Raw genomic sequence first — 24,392 nt, 5'->3', positions numbered from 1 at the left:
TAAATTATATAGTCAGAACAACCAAAATCTATTTATATTGAATATTTTACGAATTTAAACAATAATAGTGAACTGAAATTGAAAACAGCACCTTATATTTTTCCTTTAAAATAAATAGTTTTCCATGAAGCATTTAAGACCGTATACAACATAATTTCAATAAATTAGATTAAAAGGATTCAATCTGAGTTTTTAAGTACAAAGTATGGAATTGATAGAAGCAGCTCAGTATAACGACAATCATCACTTAAAAGGCAGGAAATTTTTGGTATATAGACGACATCAATGAATGAATATCCTTACGATAGAGATGTAAAATAGAGAGAAATTTGTGAATACAATAATTACGTTTATTTAAAATTAATGGGTTTACTTTAGCTTTATGCTACGACAATCATACTTGGAAAAAAAAGTTTTTGCTACAAAGAGCATTTTACGAAATCCTTTCATTTCATTTAAGCTTTTTGAAAATGCTTGCGTAAAATTTTAAAAATTCAAGTTAATTCAATCGAAAATTCCTTAATTTTTTCGATTTAATGAATACATTAGTTTTGTTTTCTCTTAAATGGTTTATAAAATCAATTTACTATTCCCAATTAATTCCCAATATGTTCTATCGCGTTCATATATTTTATTATTAAATTAATTTAAAGTTGAATATCGAGAAAAAATAAAAATTTAAATTTCTCCAGCTGAAAAATTATTACATACGAGTACTACACAGTTGTATGTAAAATTTAACATAATCAAATGTTCAATTGTTGATCTTTAATCCTTAATAAAACAAATAGTATCCTTTTAATCATTTTCCTATACCTATATATTTTAAACATGGTAACATTATCATAACAAAATGTACCACCATTACTTTAACTTTTGTGTTATACACCAATGTTTTACTTTGATTAAAAACAAACATTTATTTCGTGGTAAATTTTATGTGAATAGTTAACTATATTTTTATAATAGACATGTATGAAGACTAACGTGATATTATGTATTTATGCATGTATTATATGCAAATATAAAATTTTTACCAAAAGCAAAAGTATAGAAAGCCTTTAAGAATGAAATTTTCTTTTGAAAAAAAAATGTATTTTTATCTAGGTCCATTTGAATATAAGATTCTACATATTATTTGCATTTATCTAAAATGTCTAGTAACAAATACATACATAATATTATTATGTATACAGAAAATAAAGTAAAAACTCAACCTTCCAATTTGCATATAAACCAGAGCTGTGCAAAAAATATAAGAATATGACGTGCCGTATTCAATATTTTTTTTTATTTGTTATTACTTCAATAATTAATAGCCTGTATAAAAAATTACAGTGAGCCTTGAGGGGTTCTATACATTCTTTATATCGCTACACGAATCCACCATGCAATCTACATAAGACTCCTGTAACACGTTATAATTCAATCTGTAAACATAACTTCCGTGCCTGCAACTAGTAGTATCTAGTTTCCAAATAACTTTTATTTAAGAAACCCAAAATATACCAGACATTGGTGTGTTTGATGAATATTATTTGCGATTTAATTTATATATTTTTAAGCTCGAAAACAAAATAACATAAAAACACGAATCAAGATTTCTTTCGAAAGAAAATTCATTCCAATTTTCTAATAGACAATAGGCAATAGGCTAATGAGTCAATAGGCTTGCATACAATATTAAAAATTTTAATATTAAGTGCAGTATTTGGAGGATTTATGGGATTGTTATAAAAAAGGTTTGTGAAAATCATAGAAAATAAATTTATTTTTCAAACAAATTGTTTTATACCACTGACATAGTCATGTGGACAACAGTCAAGGATATTTTTCCATTCCGTATTGTACATTTTCAAATCTAAATACATATTTGCATATGATAATGAAATGTATGTGTGTAAGCGAATATATATAATATTTTTTAAATTTATATTTTGTATAACATAATTTTTAATTTTTTTACATACATGGAACATTTTTTTTTGTTTTTTTGTTTTGTTTTTATTTTAATTTTTTGTTGGCTGAACAAAAGGGATTATTGAAAAATTATTCTCTTTATTTCTTTAATATTCAAAATGAGTGTTCTTATCTTTTCTACCGGTAAAAATATTGAAATATGAGATTTAAGAGAAAACAAAAAAAAAAAATAACAAAATAAGGAAAGAAAAGAGAAGAAAGAGTTTTACAAGAGCTAGGTAAATATTTACATTATTGTTGAATGAAATTGAATATTAAGAGTGAAGATTAGGAACAAAACATAATAGAAAGTATATGTATATGTATATGAGATATTTCAGTGTATATATTACATTGCATATACATACATATACATTTAGTATACAATAAAGTTATTTTCATATCGTATAACGATTATTTTTTTCATTTATTTTCTTTCTTTGTTTAAAAAATATATTGTATTCTTAGAATAAGGCATTAAATATAATATTATATACGAAAAGGATCAAAAATCAATTTTTCTTATTGATGTTAATTCTTATGTAAATCAATTACAATAGAAAAATCAATCGATAAGAAGGAATTAAAGGATATTTTCTTTTTTTTTTATATTAAATTAAAGTAACAGAAATTTAACATAATATTATGCTTAGTAATAGAAATACCATTAAGAATAATATTAAAGAAAATTATTATTTAAATAAAAATTTCATATTTGATAATAAAAAAAAAATAGAATATTGAATAATGATAAGTAAATTGTCTAGTTTTCTAAATTCAATTCTATTGTAAAAGTTACTTTTAAGAAAAAATAAATACAAAAAAAGAAAAAATAGAAAAATTTTGCAAAATAATTTGTGAAGATTATACATTGCAACAGTAAAGTAAATGTTGTAGTATTTAATAAAATTTTGTATGAAAAATTTATAAATTTAGAGATGTATAACACATTTTATTTCTATAAGATAAGAGCGCTGTTTCTTTATCGTTTTGAAGGCTGTACACATCTTTATAGTAAAATCAATGCAAACGAAAAGAGGAGAGGCTCAAGTAATCAGGTTACATGTCCAATTCAAAACTAAATTCACATATAGATTTTTGTTAAAATCAGAAATTGAAATTGACGAGAGCGCAGACCAATTTTTAGACCGATTGCATAGTTTATTTGTTCATCTCGATCATTGAATGCACTTTAAATTATGAAATGCAATCGGAAGTAGGGTAACTTAATGATTTATATTGGCTAGTTTTGTAAGCTTAAATAATAGCTTTATTTGAAAATTTTTTTTTTCAAAGATTCCTTCAACAAAAAAATATGAAATGTTTCACAAAGCCTTATACAATATTTATAGAAAAATTGCATACTTCTGGGTGTTATGTTTTTTTTTCTCCCTCTTAAGTTAATAAAAATTCTTAAGCACATTTATAACTATAAATAAATAATATTGAAATAAATTTTCAAAATTGCAATGCAAAATGAAAATAAAAAGGGAAAATTATTGCTTTTTATTATTTTTTTATTTACACAAATCATACCTCTTTCGAATAATTTTAAAATAACAAAAACTTACATTAAATTTTTCAAATGGAAAATGGTTTTTACTTTTTTTATACAATTTTTCCCAATATTTTTTTCTGATAAATTTATTTTAAATAAGAAAATAACTAACTTTAATAACATATCTAGCTATTGTAGTTTTACTTTTGTACAAAAAATTCTAATAGTAAGCAATATCTAGCGAAAACAATGATAATAGGAACTATGAAAAACTGCTATTAAAATAAATTTTACAAATGGTTATTGAAAATTTCCGAATACAATTTTAACAAAAAAAAAATTTAAAAGGATATAAAAACAATTTAAAGATAGAAAAAAAATTTTTTTATTATCTGTTAAATTACCGCTTACAATGTAATATTGTGTATGTTGCAATACTTATAATGTACAATTTTTGTATAATAACATAAAATTTTATGATAAACTGTTTGGATGTAAAATTTTATTCTAAATTTGGTAATATATAAAATTCCAAATAATCTAATGTAAATGTTGAAGGGAACTTAGGAAAAATATATAAGTTGTTTTAGAATTGATTATAAGAATCCTAGGATATTCCCTAGGATCCATACGGCTTAATAACAGAAATTTTAGTAAAGAAATCTTATTTTATGAAATTATATAAATAAATATAAATGATTTAATCAATTATTGTATATCAGCATTTTATTTGTCGAAAATGAGATTTTAATACTTATATAAATATTACATGATTGTGTACAATTAGGCGGATTAATGTTCAAAGTACACTCACTTGATTTTTCTGATTGAAAACTGATTGAACGAAAAATGTCTCCAATATCCAGTCTATAAAAAGTCTGTTAGTATTAAATTGAATTTTTTTCCTTCTCATTTTCATTTGTAAAAATTTCGAAAAATAGAACGGCTTTAAGAATTCATTAGAATTTTAAAATTGTATAAAATGTATGAAAAATGCATTTTTCACATGTTCTTTACATGTTTTTATTTTATATTTTTGGTTGAAAGAAATATTGGAAAAAATATTTTCAAGATATTTTTGAAACTAGTCCGCGGAGTCGCATTGTTCCAAAGTTATGAACATCTATTTTTATCCAAAATAAATCTGGTACTTTTGGTTTTAAGAGGCTAAATCTCGATAATGAGAATACCTGAACCAACCGCCACCCCCCTTCCTCAAACAATTTTTTGTTGGAAATGGCTCAAAAAAACATATTTGCAATTATTTGCCACCTTATGCAAAATACCTTGTATAAAAAGACTGTTGAAAATCAAAAATTGAAATGAATACATTAATATGTGAGAAAGCAACTGGGTAACGGAATTCATTAAAATAAAACATTAATTTTTTTTTATATTAATATTAATAATCGTAATATTTATGAATACAAATTTTAATTACATACAAAAAATTTATATTTTAGGATATTTTAGGAAAATAAGAGATGGTTGGAAAATGTCTTCTATAATTTATTAAAGATACTTAAACACTTACCTTGAAAGTAAATAATTAGAACTTAGGCATTACATTTTTGCTAGGCATATAGCAAACTCATATAATTTATGTATGTATGTATGGTTGCACTGAAATATTAAATTTAAATAGAATTAAAGTACATATCCTTTTGCCATTGGCATTTTTAATACTAATAATATTATTATAACTTTAAATATCATACCAATTATTTTAATTTAACTCTTGATACCATTAAAATAATAATAATTATTGCATTATTTGTAATTGATATAAATTATATTATTATAATAGGATGTACAATATGAAACATTGCTTCCATAATATTTTAATAATTTTACCTTTAACCAGATTTAATTACAGAAATGATTAAATATTCTGAGTCAATAAAAATTCAACTCTTGTACATAATAATATTAATAATTATAGTATGAATACTTGTATGCATTACAACAACTTTTATTAATATTCTACTTTATATAAAATTGACATTAGAGTGCAAATATAATATAGAAAGTGAAATTTTTTTTTCAAAACTAAGCCAATTGCTTACTTTGGTTTTTCTTGGCATTTATTATTAAAAGGCATTGAAAGTATGGTAAGCTTCTCTTTCGATGGGATTCCACCTTGCCGTGGTGAAGGAGCTTAAGTAGGGTCAATGATCTTGAGAGCGATGTCGGCGGGTACTACAATTCTGTGGTATCTGGAAGGTGCAACCATGCCGATAAGGTCGAAAGTGAGACCAGAAAAACCAAGAGAATCTCACGGGCTTGAAGTAACGGCGCAAGCCAATCTTCAGCAAGTCCCATGGGCATGAAGTAACAGCGTAAGCTAATCTTCAACAAGTCCCACCCCCCCCCCCCAATCCAATGGTGTTATACGACCCGTGCCTAGTGGACTAGTTGGTAGCCGGGGGGTATACTGGCTACCGCGAACGGAGTCTCTCTGATACCGGGTCGCCTCAGAGAGTAACGATGACCTTATCCTGGTAAGTCGGCTCTGGCAGGATGGACTGTTTTTCCGGACACACTCGTGGGATCAAAATGGAAGATTCGATTAAAAAAATTTTAAAAAAACAAGAGCCAATTGGCACCTCGTCAGAAGACGAGATACTAGCTTCCAGTCAGGAAGCAGGTGTATCGATTGGTGGTGATGAAACCAGTAAGGTAGCAAAACCACCAAAACAATCTACACAAAAAGCTAAAGGAACCAGCCATAGTTCCAAAAGCAGAAAATCAAAAGGACCCGCCTTCGTACTCAAGAAGAGATATTCGAAGGCCATCTTCATTTTAGGCAAGATTGCCCAGAATGAAGCAGAAGGTAAAACTTCTGAAAAAGACGCGGAGGACAAAGTCAAATACCAGAAGGTAATTGACGAGTACAATGCGTATAAGAGCACGAAGCCTCAGGAGACCACAAAAAGAGTAAGGTCTCAAGATGAAGACAGAAATGCTCAAGAGAGCAAAAGGTCGAAGGTCGTCAAGCCAGGGACAACCAGACCTTCAACATCAAGTGGAAATCATGCACAGGGGAGAACAATGAGCGAGGTGGTCCGTGATCATCTCCAGTTTGGGGTGGTGGACAGAAAGTCTACCAACCTGAAGTTGTCCTCCGAATTATGGTGCAAGGTCGAAGCAAAATTATCGGAGATGGTAGTTGAACATCTCCTAACGACCGATGGCAACGAAGTCCTGAGCTTCGATTCATCTGAGGTAGTCAGGGGCTACAGGGTGATCAAATGCGAGGACCGGCTTTCCGGGGATTTTCTTAGTTCGTGTGTTGCTAAGATTAGCGATACGTGGGATGGGTCCAAGATTGAGCTCATCCCAGCTAAGGAAATTCCTAGGAGACCCCGGGCTCGTATTTGGATCCCTAAGATGAATATTGCGGGGGACAAGTTGCTAAAGGTCCTAAAGATTGCCAATCCTGAGGTGCCGATGGATGATTGGCAAATTATCAAGAAGGAGGAACCTCAGAAAAACAGTGAGTCCTTCCTACTTCTCATTAATGAGGAGAGTCTACAGCCGTTGGACAGGAGGGACAACAGACTGCGGTTTGGCATACGGCATGCCAAGCTCAAAATATTTCGAAATGCGGACCCAGAAGGGGACGCCATAGAAGAAGCGAGCCAGCTCCTTGAACAGATGGAGGTGGCTGACAAGAGCAAGAGCGATGAGGGTAATCCAGGTTAATCTCAAGCATTCGAGATTAGCCTCGGATAACCTATTGATCTTCCTAGAAGAGGAAGACATCGACATCGCTCTAATTCAGGAGCCTTGGGTGAACGGTAACAGGATAAAGGGACTGGGCACCCAGAAATACAACCTATTCTACAGGATTGTAGATCCAGCTGAAGGTAAGATCAGAACTTGTGTCTTAACTAAAAAACATATAAAAGCCTTTCTTTGCTCTAATTTCAGTACCGCAGACATGACGGTGGTGAGGATTGAAGGAAACGGCGGGAACCTATTAATGAGCTCGGTCTACATGGCTCATGATAGGCCTGCTCCACCTCCGGAAGTTCAAAACCTAGCAGGGGTTGGCGCAGCCGAAGGAGCAAGTCTGCTTATGGGTTGCGACGCCAATGCCAGACATACCCTCTGGGGCAGCACAGAGATCAACGAACGAGGTGAGTCTTTATTTAATTTTGTCTTAGATAGTAATCTAGAGATAGCAAATAGAGTCAACACCCCTACCTTCACTTTTCCTAGCACAGACAGGTTTGCTGGCTGGGAAGATGTGATAGATATAACACTCAAAACTAACAACTGTATAATCGAGGACTGGAGGGTATCTAGCAAAAGGTCGTATTCTGACCATGCCTGGATAGTCTTCACGGTGGGATTCGAAGTTGGGAGTCCCAAACCTTTTAGGAACCCTAAAAGAACAGATTGGGTTAAATTCAGAGCCATCGTGCGGGCCAAGCTCATGGTCATGCCCGATATTAACAACTATATTAAGGAAGTCGAAGAACTTGATGCGCAAATCAGTAGATTTGAGAAAGTCATGGGCGTGGCTTTCAGAGCATCCTGTCCTTTGAAATATTCAAAAAAAAAGTATCCCCCGTGGTGGAACGAAGATTTGAGTAATCTCCGGAAGATTACCAGGGATGTCTTCAATATCTGCTACAAGAATGGGTTCTGGCAACCTTATAAGGAGTGCCTGAGAGAGTATAAAAGGGCTATCCGTTCCGCAAAAAGCCAGGGTTGGAGGGATTTTTGCGGAACTGTAGAATGTACCAGGGATTCTGCCAGATTGAGCAGAGTGCTTTCCAAGGACCATACCAGTCCTTCTTTTCTGAAGGATGAGGGTGGGACATGGACAAAAACGTCTATGGAGACTCTCAATTTACTAGTGGACACGCATTTCCCGGGTAATACCGGGTCGGCTCGGGAGGCTATCCAGTTGGATTCCCTTCCGGGGCAGCCTGTGTCGAGTGAAATGGTTGAAGCTATTATAACGGTGGAGAAGGTTAGCTGGGCGATAGATAACTTCTCTCCATACAAAACGGCGGGGATAGATGAGATATTTCCAGCTATGTTGCAGGAGACGAAGGAACTAATAGTTCCGTGGCTTCTAAAAGTTTTTAGAAGTTGTCTTATCCTTGGATACGTGCCCAAGTCGTGGAGACGTGTAAAAGTTGTTTTCATTCCCAAACCGGGAAGAAGGGGCCATGAGGGCGCCAAAGATTTTCGACCAATTAGTTTGACTTCCTTCGTTCTAAAAGCGCTGGAGCGCGTTCTGGAGCTAGGGCTCAGGAACAGAATGAAGGAAGTTCGACTTTCGCCTTCCCAGCATGCATATTGCGGGGGAAGGTCCACAGACACCGCACTACACGAGGTAGTGAGGACTATCGAACAATCTATCCATTATAAGCAATACACGTTGGCGGCCTTTCTAGACGTGGAAGGGGCTTTCAACAATATTGGTTCGTGGGCCATAGAAAATTCTCTGACTCAGTTGGGGTTGGAAGATGCTTTGGTACGCTGGATATTATCCATGCTGCGGACCAGGATCCTGTATTCGGATCTTGGTGATAGTAGTGTCGCAAGGTACATTAGTAGGGGAACGCCCCAAGGTGGGGTGATTTCGCCACTTTTGTGGCTTGTTGTTATGAACGAGGTTCTACTGCAACTTGAAGAAAGGCGAGTGAAGGCAGTGGCATACGCTGACGACCTAGTAATCCTGGTTTCCGGCTTTGACCTTCCAACAATCAGTGGGGTTTTGGAAGGTTCTCTAAATGTGGTGAGCTCTTGGGCTAAAAGATGTGGCCTTGGAGTGAACCCAGCCAAGACGGAACTTGTACTTTTTACGACTAAGACAAAAATCCCGAGCTTTGGACTGCCCCGATTGGGTGGTTTGCGGCTCAGTTTGAGTCCGGCAGTTAAGTATTTGGGAGTCATACTCGACTCTAAACTTAACTGGAAGCTTAACGTGCAAGAGAGGGTGAACAGGGCCTGTACGGCACTTTACACCTGCAAAAAGATGGTCGGCAGGAGGTGGGGGCTGAAACCTAGAATGGTTTTATGGTTATACACGGCCATTGTACGACCTATATTAACTTACGGTTCACTCGTGTGGTGGCCGGCGTTGGGGAAAGCTTACAACTGTACCAAGATCGGTAGGGTACAGAGGGCTGCATGCATAAGCATTACGGGGGCATTGAGATCGACGCCCACGGACGCTATGGAGGTACTCCTCCATTTGCTTCCACCAGACATCCATATTAAGAATCTGGCCGCGGCAAGCGCCGTTAGACTCAGAGAAGCTGAGTGCTGGCACGAAAGGCCGTATGGCCACGGCAATGTCCTTCAGTCACTACCGGACGGAGTGGTTGCGGATGCTACAGACTATTGCATCCCTAGACTTGAGCTTGACAAGAAGTTTCGGGTTGAGCTTCCGTCTCGCGGGCAGTGGAAAAGAAATCTTCCACTGCAAGGCTTTGATGTTGCTCTCTTCACTGACGGTTCCAAGGATAGGAATGGGGTCGGTGCTGGAGTATTTTCAGAGACTCAGAACATATCGGAGTCATATCGCCTTCCCAACGGGTCAAGCGTGTTCCAGGCGGAAGTATTCGCCATATGGAAGGCATGCGAAATCCTGGGAAGGGATTTGGTTGTGGCCCGGGAGGTCGCAATTGTGACGGATAGTCAGGCTGCGATTCTGGCTCTAAATTCGCCAAAGATATTCTCAAAGTTGGTAGGGCTTTGCTACGATGAGCTGACGAGATTGTGCAGTCATCATAGTATCACCTTACTCTGGGTTCCGGGACATAGGAACATACCAGGAAACGAGCGGGCTGACGAGCTGGCCAGATGTGGGTCGGCATTGGACGGCTCCAGGGCCGAGCGAGTTCTTGTCCCTATAAACACCATCAAAACTGATATATACCGCTTCCAAGTGGCATGTGCGGACCGCAGGTGGAGGGGCCTGAGCACATGTGCAACGGCTAGGAAGACGTGGCCGAAATACGACCATAAGAAATCAATGAGCCTCCTGGCGATGCCTCGACCGGACATAGCTAAGTTAGTGGCTGTGTACACGGGGCATTGGCCTGTGGGGGATCATGCAGCTAGGCTGGGAATTCCCTTTAATACGTCATGCCGCAGTTGTCGGGAGATAGACAAAAAAGAGACGCTTTTTCACTATCTCTGCGAGTGTCCGGCTCTTCAAAGGGCCAGGTTGTTGTCATTTGGGGAAACGGACATAATGGAACTGGGGAACATTTCTAGTAAAAGTATCGGGGACGTAAATAAGTTCCTTAAAAGAACGGGGTGGCTCTGATCGCTGGCCCTGGACCAACGTACTTTGACAACCGGGTTTCACGAGGCGGTGGTAGCAAAACGGCACGTCAGTGCTAATTGGGGTGTTGGCCAGTCGGGTCGCACCGGCCACTCTAACCAACCAACCAACCAACCATGGTAAGCTTTGGAGAAATAGGTATTCACAGTAAGATATTCCATTATGCAACGATGCAGAGGGAACCTTTTAATTTTATTCGTTACAAAATTGAATTTCTGTTGCTTTGCTTAAAAATGTTAACTCTGATGTCTTTGTTCGTCAAATATGAACATTATGGTCACCAAATGTAAAATTATTTTACAATGTTTGTGTATCAGAAAATTATTTGTCAAGAACCGATAAATTATCATTACATGCTTAAAATTTTAATTATTAAATTATTTTTAATATACAGATATATATATATAATTTTAACCACATCACATGCATATTCGATATTTAAATGTAAAACTTAAATAACATTTCAATGAAATTGTTGAAATTCCATACGTAATGTTTTAACACTTAAGATTTTAGAAATGAGAAATTTCGTGTTAAAATAAATAACATGTACGAAGTGCAATATTCGCACATATCTATAACTTTACACTTTTTATACAATTTTACGAAAGTTAATAAACATGCTCAGAAAGTAACAATGCCTTGAATAAATTTATGTGTAGCCTAACAACTCTAAGTAACTCTAAATTATACGCCATTTTGAAAAGTTGATTTCATAATGTTGTGTTCTGGTATTATAATATGATTGTCCTTTTTATCCATGAAAAGCGAAGAGTTATACCTTTAGAAGAGTGTCGATTCCTTATAAACTTTTAATTTTAATATTTGGTCACTTCTAAAATATTTATTCCAATAGTGGATGAGATTTATAATAATATAATTTATAATAATGTCACAAAAAATAGTTTATTATTAAAGATATTTACAAGTTTGCATTTATGCATATAAATAGCATATCTTTATGTATGTATTATAGGTGTATATAAGTTACATGTGAAAAATGATACTCAATTAAAAATTAATTACAACACATATGGGGAATATTTTTGAAAAATGTAGATTTTTTAATATATATATGCATAGTATCTACATATAATATGTACATATGTACACAGTATGTTGGTGAATATATTTAAACTTACATAAATGACTTAATAGAATTTTCGTGCTCTCTACAATTTAAAGTGTTCAATATAAAATACTTGGGTACATCAGAGATGTGAATTAATTTTTTTGTTTAAATTTTCGATATGGTTATGAAAGTTGCAATAAAGAAGTGAATTAAGAGTAAATTTGCTTTTCTGTTCAACTTGAACTCGGAATGCATCCCGAAATTATGAAGCAATTTTTGCCCTTAATAAAAATATTTATTTGAAATATTTTGTATTAAAGTTTCTTTCAAAAAATATCTTTAAAAAATATCGGGAAATAGATTTCTAAAATCAATTTACTAAATAGGCCATAGTACAGTATAGATTTATCAATGTTAAGAATAGTTCAAATGGTAAGCGAAATTATTATTCAGATGCAAATTTTGAATAACGAACCTTTTATGATTTATTGCTACTTAAAAATTAACATTTTTTGTTGAAAATCAGTGTGTATACAACCATATTAATATGAAATTCGATAAGTTTTATAAATCTTAGTAAAAAATTAATGCAAAAATTATTTAAAAGGACTTTAGGTACAAAAATTAAAATTGAAGAAACTGCAAACCATCCCTGAACTTTTATCATCTCATAAAAATTTTTTCATATCTATTACCTTGCTGTTGGTATAAACCTGCAGACATATTTGATTAATAATTGAAATTCATGTCAATATTTTGGTTATATTTTATTATTAAGAATAATTTCCTATTTTTAATTACATCCACAGGTGTGCAGTTAAATTTACGTGAAAGTTTTATTTACAAGCAAACCAAAAAACAGATATTGAAATAAAAATTATTCATGGCTAGAAATCTTGAAATTAAAATTATATTGCCATTTATATATGCTAGTTACACTAATAAAATTTAATTCACCAAAATAAGAGAGAAATAATTTTAACCATTTAGTATTTTACTTGCTTTTATTAACAAGATTTTTGATGAAAACTTTTCTCGTAATTAAATTGAAAACTTATATTAATAAAACTTTTTCTAGAAAAAATGTTGTAAGAAAGGAAATTTCACTGTTTCCATAATTTTAACAAAATATAGTTTAGAGCTTACCTTAATAAGGCCAAACTCGACTGCCTGCTTAACACTAAAATTAAATATCATAGTATTTAAATTCGTTGTAGTCATTTGCATTGCATTCGGAAAATTTAAATGAAAAGATCTTTCTTGACTAGACTATTCAATATTTCGGATTTTTTTTTTAAAAGAATATGGGTAAGTTTAAAAAATGCTAATTGAAGTGAATAACCTAGTAAAATGTTGAATAAAATTTTTACCCTGGAATCAAAACAACTCTTTCAAATATTTTAAGAATTAGCTTTAAGTCTTTTATTTTAATTTAAAACTCTAAATTTTTTTTAGACTTTTACATAGGGGCATATTCAATCACTTTAACTATAATACAAACAAATTGTTTCATGAATTGAATTAAATATTTTGTTTCAATTAAAAATCTTAAAATTGTTCGAATTTAACTTTAGTCATTTGCTAAAAATATATTAAAGTTTTGTTTCCAATTCCATTCTATTTATCAAATAGTCTTAAAATAATGTCAAATATTTGATATTAAAATTTTATTATATGAGTAATAAAATTGTTTGTGATTTTGATCATTAAAGCTTTATAAAATATTCAGAAGCAACTATAAATGCTTTTAATATTGCTAGTTAAAGTATAACAGTAATAGTAATAGCAACAGTAAAATAATATGTAGGTTCTTAGTCTAAATTTTATTCATTTTACTTAAATTTTCAAAAAGTCTCCAACAATTTTCGTTTAAGAAATTTTCACATACATACGTTAATTTAATAAAATCATTACTGATATAAAAATAATATTTTTTTCTGAACTTTTTAATACTTAATGTTATTATAATATTATTATTAATTTATCATTATTATACTACATACTTACCTATGTAATAAATATTATAAGACGCATGACTGCCTATATAGCTGTTATAAAACATAAAAATAAAGAATTCCCAAAAATGCCATCTTCTTAACATCTTTAAAGTTTAATTTTGCGTCTATTTACATAAATACAGATTATAATAACATTATGTGTATAATAAGTATATGCATTTGTACAGTGGGAATACTTTTTTTGAATATTTTTTATAAAGTAAAATGAAACTTTGCTTTAAATAATATTTCCAGAATAATCGGATTATTAATATCCCAAAAAAAATGTATATATACACATTATTGTTACAAAAAAAATATAAACTTGCTTAAATTTGAATAAAATTAATTTTGAGCTTCTGAAAAAAGATGTGCTTGTATTTTCATCGACTTTTATAATAAAAATAATTTGTTATTAATGAAATTGTTTTATAAGTTCATTTGCTGCAATGATTAAGTATTTTATTATTGATAAAGTGTAGTGAAAGGGTGGTTCTGCAGTTAACTCTATCTTATAATAGGGATTATCGGGTTTTATATATCGGAATTGAAATTTCCAATTATTTTAACTTTTATTAGAAAACAAGCATGAAGAAAGTGTTATATCTTGCAGTTCGTAAGTTATTATTGATTCTTCAACTTTTATAATATTTTCTTTGTGTGAACAAATTATTTTTTATAAGATCAGTAAAACTTTCGATCTTTCTTACACGTACAGCTGAAAGCAGCTTCGATCGCTCTCATATACAGTTGTAAGATGAAAATGTAAGATGAAACATAAATTATAATTTTTTAGTAATTAAAATTCTGCTTGAGCAATATTTATATTAATTATTACAAAATATTCATTTAGTTTAATATTGCATACTTTTGGGGGTAACTTTCACGTACACTTAATCACAATAACGGAATGAAATTATCATTTTAAATTATGAATATTATGGAAACTGCCAATAGTTTATATTTCTCATGGTTTATTAGATTTGACCAATTACTTATAATTCATTCACAATAATTTTTTCATTACACTTAAAACTCTTATTTGAAAACTTTTTTAATTTTCAATTTTCCGTTGATTTCATTTTAATAAAAAACTTTTCATCATTATTAATTTTTCTACTTCTTTTCATTTTGTCCTTAATTTTTTTTTTTTTTAATGAATTTTATTTCTCATTTTCCTTTCACAAATTTTGTGAACTGTAGAAACCATTTTAAGACTTTTTATTTTTAAACAAAATTTCGAGCTTTATTTACCTTGTTAATTGGTGTAATTCTTTTCAACTAGGCGTAATCATTAATACAATTACTAAAGGTCATAATTAAAAATATTCTTAAGGTTTTATCCGAAAAATGATAATTACTAATACTTAACAAAGAATTAAAACTATAGTGTTAACCGAAGATAAACTTCAAGATTGCAGAAATACCTACCCTCCGTAAGCTTCCAAAAATCAATCAGAATAGTTAGTTCGGTTTAAATATAATCAATGTGTAAAGGTTAATATTATAATTCTGTAGTGGTTTTTTCGTGACAATTACCTTAGTAAGTTCCAAATGAATGAAATTTATTGTACCAAAACACATCTACGTTATAATTCTTTTGATTATTGTTTTTGTAAAATTGATTCTTTCCATTGGTGTTTTGTTGTTCGCAATTTTGTTGAATGGTAAACACTTGTCTAGATGTCGTAGTAACATAAAACTTTTTAGAGCAGTTGTAGAATTTTACTGGCATTAACACATTCAGTGATTTTGCGGGTCGAAAAATATTTTTGTGTTACTTATACTGGTAACTTAATAAAAGAGTGAACTGCGTTATTTTGTATATCAGGTAAATTACATTTAATAAAATAGAAAATCCGGCAAGGCTATTCAAAGACTATGTTAGTTAATACAACAATAATAACAGACTAGGTTTAAGTTAATGAAAACCTTGAACAATATGATACTAAAAAAATAAAACGACCAACAAAGTTACATTACAAGAATAGGTACGGTACGTAAAATTTATATGAAAAGTCAAGAAGTTAAGATGTTTCTGTTAAAGAATCAACCATTTTATATTTATACGAAATTACTTTACTTAATATTTAAGTTGATGAATTTTAAGGATAAACTCTGAAGCAAATAGAGTAAAGTCAATTTCAATAGAGTAAAGTCAATTTCTTATAGAAACTTAAGGACAAAATTTTAATGACACCAGATATACACGGATAGGATAAACTTTGTGTAATTTATCTTTACAAAACAATCGGTCGCATGGTTTGTTTTTCATTTTCCTTTTATTTTTGTTGAAAATTAAAATCAGGAAAGTTGATAAACTCTGATATTATATGAAATAGTTACAATACAAGCAAGAAAAGGATGCGCTCTTTAAACTTTTATTTATTTCTTGTTTAACGCGCAGGAAAATATATTAAAAGAAAACAAACTTGTGCTATTATTGTTCCACTATGAAAGCAGCAGCGGATTGAGCAGGCAGGTTGATACCTTAAAAATTAAAAAAAAAAATTATTATTTATAAAAATTTGTTGTGTATTTTAAGGCTAATATTGACCGATTAATTACTGATAGGGAACAAAACAGGGAAGTACTCTACGAGATTCTTTTATTACCATATTATTGCAAAAATCAACATTTTAAAGAAAATAGAAGCTTCGTCTAGTGACACTGTAATTGAATATTAAGTGCATCATTGGTCGAGTCTTCATTTTTTTTAATAAATTTTCCATTGTAGGTCTTTATAGTACCATTATTTTTCCAAATATATGTTTCTGTGAATTCTAGTCGCCTTGAATTTTTTTGTTAAGATAAAAAAATTTGTTCATAACCCATTTATGGTACCACACAAAATATACAAAAAGAGTTAACATTCTTCAAGGACCAGAAGCACAAGAAACAAAGGAAAAATAAAATAATCCAAATAAAAGAAACTTTCCGGGGGAAAAAAAAGCAAAAACTTTTTAATCGCTTTTACCTCAATTACGGTCATGTAGTCATAAAAGAAAAATAACTAAAAATTATATTGAGAAAAGGAAGTTCTAGTTTTTGTTCTTTTTATTCTTCTACTTACTACACTATTGCTTTCAAAAAGTGCCTGTCAAAAGTTAGTCAGTTTAATAAGTACGCTTATTAGCATCTTGTAACTTTTATTTTATTTTTTAGTTTTTGTTTTTTATTCTCATAGTTGAAATTTATCCACTTTATGTTGGTACCATAGAAAGCAGTTATTGGTAGTTTTTGACGTTCATTCTGAATAAATTAAGGACAAGAAAATACAAAATTGGCATTTTAATGATATTGGATAAAAATAGAATAAAATAAATTTGAAATTTTTCGTAAAAAAAATTTTAGGAGAAATGTGATTAAATAGTATTATTGTAGTAAGGTCTGTGTAATATTTGGCCTAATTGACTATTTTCGGAGCAGGCAACATGGAGTTCATATATTTTTCTTAATATCATATTAAGAAAAATATTCATACAGGTATTTGAATAAGAAATTTTTTGAATTTAATCTTACTCGTAATTCTATAACAAGTAGGAATATTTGAAAGTCAATCATTAACCGTAATCGTAAAGAAAATCGAATTGGGAAGTAATTATAATAAAATGCAAACGCAAAGCGATTGGTAGAAATACTTGATAATATAGTTGCCTCGATAACAAAAAAATTTGTAACCAAAAACTACTGGGGTAAGTTTGAAGAGAAGATATGTAGCTCTTTTTAAACAATATTAAATTTTATTATTTTAACTGTTTTACTAACAAGCTCCTGATATATTTAATAAGTTACTGTGGTTTAAGTAATAATGACAAAAAAGAACACTATGTTATTAGGAGATAAACTCACGTCACAATGGACATACTTGTATTTTGGATCATAATATTGACGCAAACAGAGGATTAGGGTTAACTGAATGGAATGCAAAATTTTTTATGTAATTTAACATTAATAACCAAAAGAGAATGTAAGGACCAAATGAAGAATAAAAATTATATTGTCTTAAATTCATACCAAAATCGATAAAATGTTTCTAGAAATTTGAATAATCATCAAACAAATTTGAAATATCCCACAATGCATGCCCTAAATGAGAAATTTTGTGATAAATATGAACATAAAAAGTAATTTTAAGAGATAACACAAAAGAAAATTCCAAGAATATTGATTATCCTTTTTGAAATTTTTGAATTATTTATAGAAAAATATTATTAAAAATTTGTACTCGTATATGAAAATAGTCTAGAATCTTATTAAAAATAGCATATAATAATAGGCTATTTTTAATAAGATTCTAGATAATAAAATTCCCAAAATATTATTGAATGTACAAAGATATTGAAATAACCGCCACATATTAATTATAAGCAAATAATAATTTTTTTTATTTTTAAAATAAGGCTTTGTTTTCAAGGACTTTTTTTCACCTTTTATCATTACGATGAAATTTCAATATTGAAGTAAATATGTATTTGATTTTTATAAACCCATTTTGAGAACGTTTGATAATAACTTTAGATGAAATACTTAAGATTTTGTTAATGTCAAGTAAATCGGAGAATAAACTTTAAATTAACAAACGAACGTGTTAGATGATAAATTGACTGGTAAATTTATTTACATACCTTACGAATTATGCGGTTCAAACGGCTGTAAACCAACACAAAAATGCGATCTTTCCTAAATATTATTTGGATTTCTATTTTTTAATCAAAAGCAGATTGTTAACAATGTTATTATTTTAATTTTAATTAGCCTTCAGCATTTGTCGTAAATTTAAGATTAAAATATAAAATTCACTCTCTTGTGTTTAATGGCATGGTGTACCTACAATAAAAACGCGTTACGAATCAATTATTTTATGAGTTAAAAATAAATTAAAAAATAGAAAACAAAAAACTCGCACTGATGGAAAAATATCATAAAGATTTTTATTTAATTTAAAATTTAATTGATGAAAATTTCAATTCTTTATTACGCGAAAATTTTTTTTACAACTTCTGGTGTCGTTAACTTTATTGTTCAATTGAGAGATTTTTTTTCAGAAATTGTGAATATTATTTTTTATAATTAAGTTTCTTGTTATTTCTTTAACCTCTGGCGAAAAATTAAAAATTGAAATGAAAATAAGTATGAAAATAATCGCAACATTAAAAATTGTTTTAATTTTAATTTTAATTGACACATTGAAATTTCAAAATGTTAAAATTGACAATGAATTGAAAGATGGGTTTGAATTATTCGAAATTTTAAGTTTCTCTTATGCTGACAATATCAGAATATTGCTGTTGGGTTAAAGTTATTATGATTTAAAAATTTTGTATGCAAAATTAAGAATTTTTTTCAAAAATTTTTATTTTCAAATTTTGTATTCTTAAATTTTATCCTTAAGAATGCTTAATGGTATTAATTTATTTGTTTTTTGGTGAAGAAAAGATTTGAAGATTCAGGAACTATAAAATTCTGGCATTTATTGTATAACATAAAGCATACAAAATTTTTCAAGTCAAATAACCATAATTAACTTTAAAGAAAAATTGAATATTCTGCAATTGTATAATTTGAATTTAAAATACTCGAAAAAAGAACCATATAAAAGACAATTTTGGAATTCAATCTGAAAAAACGTAGACCTGAAAACTATTTTCGTTTTTTTTCGGTTGATCTATGCTCTTGTGGCAGATTGGGTTGCTTATTCCTTATTGTTATTATTATTATTATTATTACATACAATACATATTATATATTGCTTATCACCTAAATAATTTTACAATATGCAAGTATGATAACGTCATACAATGCAAATGTAAATAATTTGTTTAAATATCATAGGTTTTAAAAAAGGTTAATTTCTTTTAAAAATTCAGAAATATTGTTGTGACATATTTTGTCTTCTTTTTTTAAGGTTTAAATATTGTGTATTTTGTACATATTTAGTTCTGGTTCTTGAAATTTTGTGATAAACATCAAAAAAGTGTTGGATGGTTAAGCAACAAACAGATGCAGAAATTTTTCAAAAAGAAATTTATGTGCAAAATTGGAATGTTTTTTTTAAGCGTTGTCCAGTCCAATTGATTTTTGCCTCTTATATTTTTCCATTCCGTTGTACGTTATTTAAATATTTTTTAGTTTGTTGGTTTGCATATTGGGCCATTCTCAGTTCCAGGAATTTTTAGTTGCCTTGCTTATTAATTCTACGTAATCCGTCCAAACAGAAATGTAAGTGAAATCTATATTTTTTCTTTAATTGATTTTTTTTGCTAAATCATCCACTTCTTTATTTTCATGAATACAATTGTGACTTAGTGTTCACATAAAAGTAAATTTCTGTTTTAAATTCGCATATATTATATTTTTGGTTAAACGGTGGTTTTTGTTCGTGTGTACTTTTATTTAGGGCTTAATTGACCATTCTAGTAATTCTTCATAATAAAATTTACCTATAAAGCGAGAATAAATAATAATAGCCGTGCCATTTAATGAAAAAATGTACATAAGTGTATTGATTTTCTTACCATATCAACAACAACAATAATTAAAATCCTTTTTAGGATTCATAGAAAAAAACTCAATACTTTATTTAATATTTTTTCTTTTCTTAATTTGTGTATGAAACAATTATTGAAAAATATTAATACTTGTACGTCAAATACCTATAAGCTCTAAATAATTATTGTGTACGTATGAATTCAGGGGATTCCCTTTATTAAAGATGTTAACGAATTTAAAATTTTTAATTTTTTTTTATAATTTTCAAAACAAGTACGTGAATAAATTTTTTTAACGTTTTCTATATACGTGTAGATGAGGTTGTGAATTATTTATATATGAAAAATCACGTATAAGAAAATAAAAAAAAATAAACAACAAAATTACTCTATTTATTCGAATTAAAAAAAAAAATACCACAGAATTTTTTAGCAGCAACTGAACGAGTTAAAATTTTTTGCACTTCTCAAAAAAATTTTTTTTTTCCTGTCTATTTTTCAGTAGTGTTTTTAGTATCTCTTTTGTTCTGTGTTACACTCATCACTCTTTAACCTTTGGAAGAAAGCCAAACTGCATTAAAAGACAAAAATACTCCCCTAAACCAAAAGAAAAACTAAAATAAAAATAAAGCAGAACAATAAGTTAAGGTTTTTTTTTCGCCTAATTCTCTGCAAAATTGCATATTCCTGTTAAATTTTTCTTATTTTCTCTTTTTAGCTTTTGTTGTTTTCTCTTTTGTATTTTAAATTTTTTATTCTGAGTTTGTATATATTTTTTCCAAAATAATAGAGAGAAAGAGAGAAATATTAGTATTATTATTATTTTTTTTTCTGTTCCTATTTTCTTTTAACACCCTTAAGGTGGAATACACCTCAACGTGTATTTTGTTATACAAGAAAATAATATAGAAGTAGGTAGATATTAAATTTAATGTTAAGAAGATTCAATGCACGTAATATTGAATGTCCTTGAAAAAATTTACAGAAACGTTCCTGTTTCGTTTCTATATAATGAAAATATTCAAAAATTAGCACAAGAAAAATTAAAAAAATTAAAAAAAAGCAAAGTAGAGAATACTTTTTTTTTGCTTTCTTGGAAGCTGACATTAAAAAGAGTTTTTTTTTTTGTTTGATTTTTTGTCATGAAAAATATATGAATCTGTAAGGTCTCGGTTCATAAAATACATCATCAGGCTTAATGCTGTAGGGATTTGAATATTTTTTTTTGTTGCTTTTTTCTTGTATTTTCTTCAAATTTTTTGTGGTTTAATTTAAAAAACCAAAAGAATAGTAAATTTTTTTGAAAAATTGCTGGTTATCGTCAAGGTCTTCAGTTTTAAAGTAAAAAAATTTTTAAGTCTTTCATAAAAATGTTTATATTGGTTTATAACAGTTTGAAATTGCAGTAATCTTCTAGGCTTCTTAACATTTTTGTGTTATAGGCTTATACTAATAAATTTTTTGAATATGTGAATTTGGGACTTTCATTAGACGAATTTTTTGTTGCTTAGATTTTTTTGAGTTAAACTTTATCTTACACAATATTATTTTCTTTAAATCACACCACCCTTGACGAATACCACGTGATATTTTTGTAAATATTATTTTCATTCATGGAATAGTCGGTATTGGTATTGCAACATTAATTTTAGCTCTTTAATTATTCTGCATTTAAGAAATCCATCAATATTTTCATAATTTTAGATTGCAGATTATTGAAGAAAGAAATGATTGTAATGGAACATTTCTTTTCTCCTATATCCCATTTATACTTTGCCGGTCCTAAGCAAATATCTTATTTGAGCGTGCTTTCTTCAATATTGAGAAATTACTTTCCAAATCATCTGTGCCTTCTGTCGGGCAAATAGAATATGTGTGGACGTCTTGTTATCTTTCCATAGTATGATAATCCACCGGAAAAAAATATGATATTGTTCAGATCAGAAATATAGCTGGATAAGTATACAATTTTAATGTGAATATTTTAGTTTTAATAAAAATATATATTGATATACTAATTACCTGTAACACAGGTAACTTTCGTATACTTAAAATATGTTATACATTCATTTACTCATGTTATACATACATTCGCTCTATAAATGTTATACATACATTTACTCACATATTATAAAGTATGGCATATATGGAATATGCTTTGGAATAGTAATGACCTGTCCAAGAAAAATCTTATGAAATAACTGCTGAACCCAATTCAGTTATTTTTGTTTTAGATTTGTTGTGTACATTCTTTTTATAAAAATTAACACCAACTTTGAGAAGCGAACTAAAAAAATTCCGAAGGAACTATCAATATCGATCCTAGGTTAATTTTTAATGTGCAAAATTAATTTGTCTTCATTGAATTAATAGATCAAATAGCAGTGTTCGTTCTTCTATCCCGAAGAAATGAAAACAAAACTCGATTTAAATTAGAAGCAATTAAATTTTAAACTGTTTTAGGGGCATAGCTTTAAAATTAAACTTCACGTTAAATAAAATTACTGAAAATTATCAAAATTTTTGTTTCAAAGGATTACTTACTATTTTAAATAAATTTCACTTTTTGAAATCTATATTTTAATTTTAAAGGAATTTTCATAGGAAAATTTTCCCTACTTACTTTATGAAAAAATTTTCGAACGAAAAGCATTTATAAATAAAGTTGGGTCAAACCAATGGTTTGTATTGTAGCACTTTTACCTTCAACAAGTGAAAATTCTGCTTTTAAATACAGTCTACATAGACTGTATTTAAAAGCAGAATACCTATCACACTAATAAAATTTATTTTCATTCATATACAAAACTATTTCTAGGATTGCAGCGATTTATGCAGCCTTTCAAATAAAGCAAAAATTAATATAAAAAGGGTTTAACATAATGCTCGATTTTAAGGGTTAATTGTGTGAGTTAAGAAAAATAATTATATTTTTTAATTTCATGGAATTTACCGTTAACTTTCTGCGCTTATAAAAATTTGAAAAAGCTTGCGGTTTCGGAAATATAAGGTGTCAAAAATTCAAATTTTACAAATTTCAAGAGGCGATAACTTGAGGGGGGGTGGAGATGCAAAAAAATTTTCTTCTAACGAAATGAACTATTTGCTAATGTCTAAAAGCCCCTAAATTTCAAAGTTCTACAGTATGGGGCCTAGAAGAAAAACGAGATCAAAAATTTGGAAAAAAAGGACTTTAGATAACGGTAAATTTGAACGGCCATTTTGTTTTTCTAAAGTTTAAAGTTTAAAGTTTTGGAGGGGTATAACTTCTAAGGGGGTGGGGAGATAGGTAAAAATTTTGTTCTACGGAAATAAGTTTCTAGTGAAAATCTATGTACGTATTAAATTTCAGCTTTCTATCTTCAATGGTGTAGAAGTTTTGTAAACAGACACACGGACGGACGGACGGACGGACGGACGGATGGACAGAGTGAAACTAATAAGCACTTTTTTCAAAAAATTTTTTTGAAAAGTGCTAAAAATATGGTATACTACACTGCAGATAGTCCTTGCCACTGTAAAGTACTGTACAAAAAAGAAATCCTGAGAAACGAACGTTTCTAAACATTTAGTTAGGTTAATCCATGATGTATTTATATAGAGAAATATCTATACCTACCTTCCATTAACTCAATCAATTGAAAGGAACAGATGTGAACAGATAATGAAAATTAAGTTAATAAATAAACTATACCCAAATTATACTCTGTTACAAATATATTTGATATTCATATAGATTTAAAATAAATATGCCAAAATCTACAATCAAAAATTTATTTTCATTTTTCTTGCCATATTCTACCGTACCAATATAGCACGGTAATAAACAAAAAAAAATAAACGAAAAGATTTCCAGGATATTTGATTTTTTCTTACAATCTCTACGGAACTTCTTTTGTTCTGATTCGCTTTCCTGTTTCTTCTTCAATATTGTTTTTCTCTCTTCTTTTCTCTCTGTCTCTCTCATATTATTTGGCTCTCTTATTTGTGCCATTTTATTTCCTTAAATATTCTTCAAATTTTTTTTTTGCAAACAAAACAAGAACAAAAAAAGAAAAGA

At 29.5% G+C, this 24,392-nt stretch overlaps 1 protein-coding gene across 1 annotated transcript; it reads left to right on the top strand.

The window, feature by feature from the left end:
- Positions 1-6,013: 6,013 nt before the first annotated feature.
- On the top strand, positions 6,014-7,162 carry LOC129609820 (uncharacterized). The gene has a single exon (XM_055521944.1). It carries the CDS (start codon positions 6,014-6,016, stop codon positions 7,160-7,162), a length of 1,149 nt encoding a protein of 382 aa, XP_055377919.1.
- Positions 7,163-24,392: the final 17,230 nt, after the last annotated feature.

The sequence above is a fragment of the Condylostylus longicornis genome, unplaced genomic scaffold, assembly GCF_029603195.1.
Source record: "Condylostylus longicornis isolate FDR11 unplaced genomic scaffold, ASM2960319v2 ptg000040l, whole genome shotgun sequence".
Lineage (NCBI taxonomy): Eukaryota > Metazoa > Arthropoda > Insecta > Diptera > Dolichopodidae > Condylostylus > Condylostylus longicornis.
The sequence above is the reverse complement of the archived record's forward strand: the minus strand, read 5'-3'. Positions and strand labels throughout refer to the sequence as shown.

What these genes read in the sequence shown, in the direction of transcription:
- LOC129609820 (XM_055521944.1), top strand. Translation starts at nt 6,014, where the DNA reads ATGGAAGATTCGATTAAAAAAATTTTAAAAAAACAAGAGCCAATTGGC.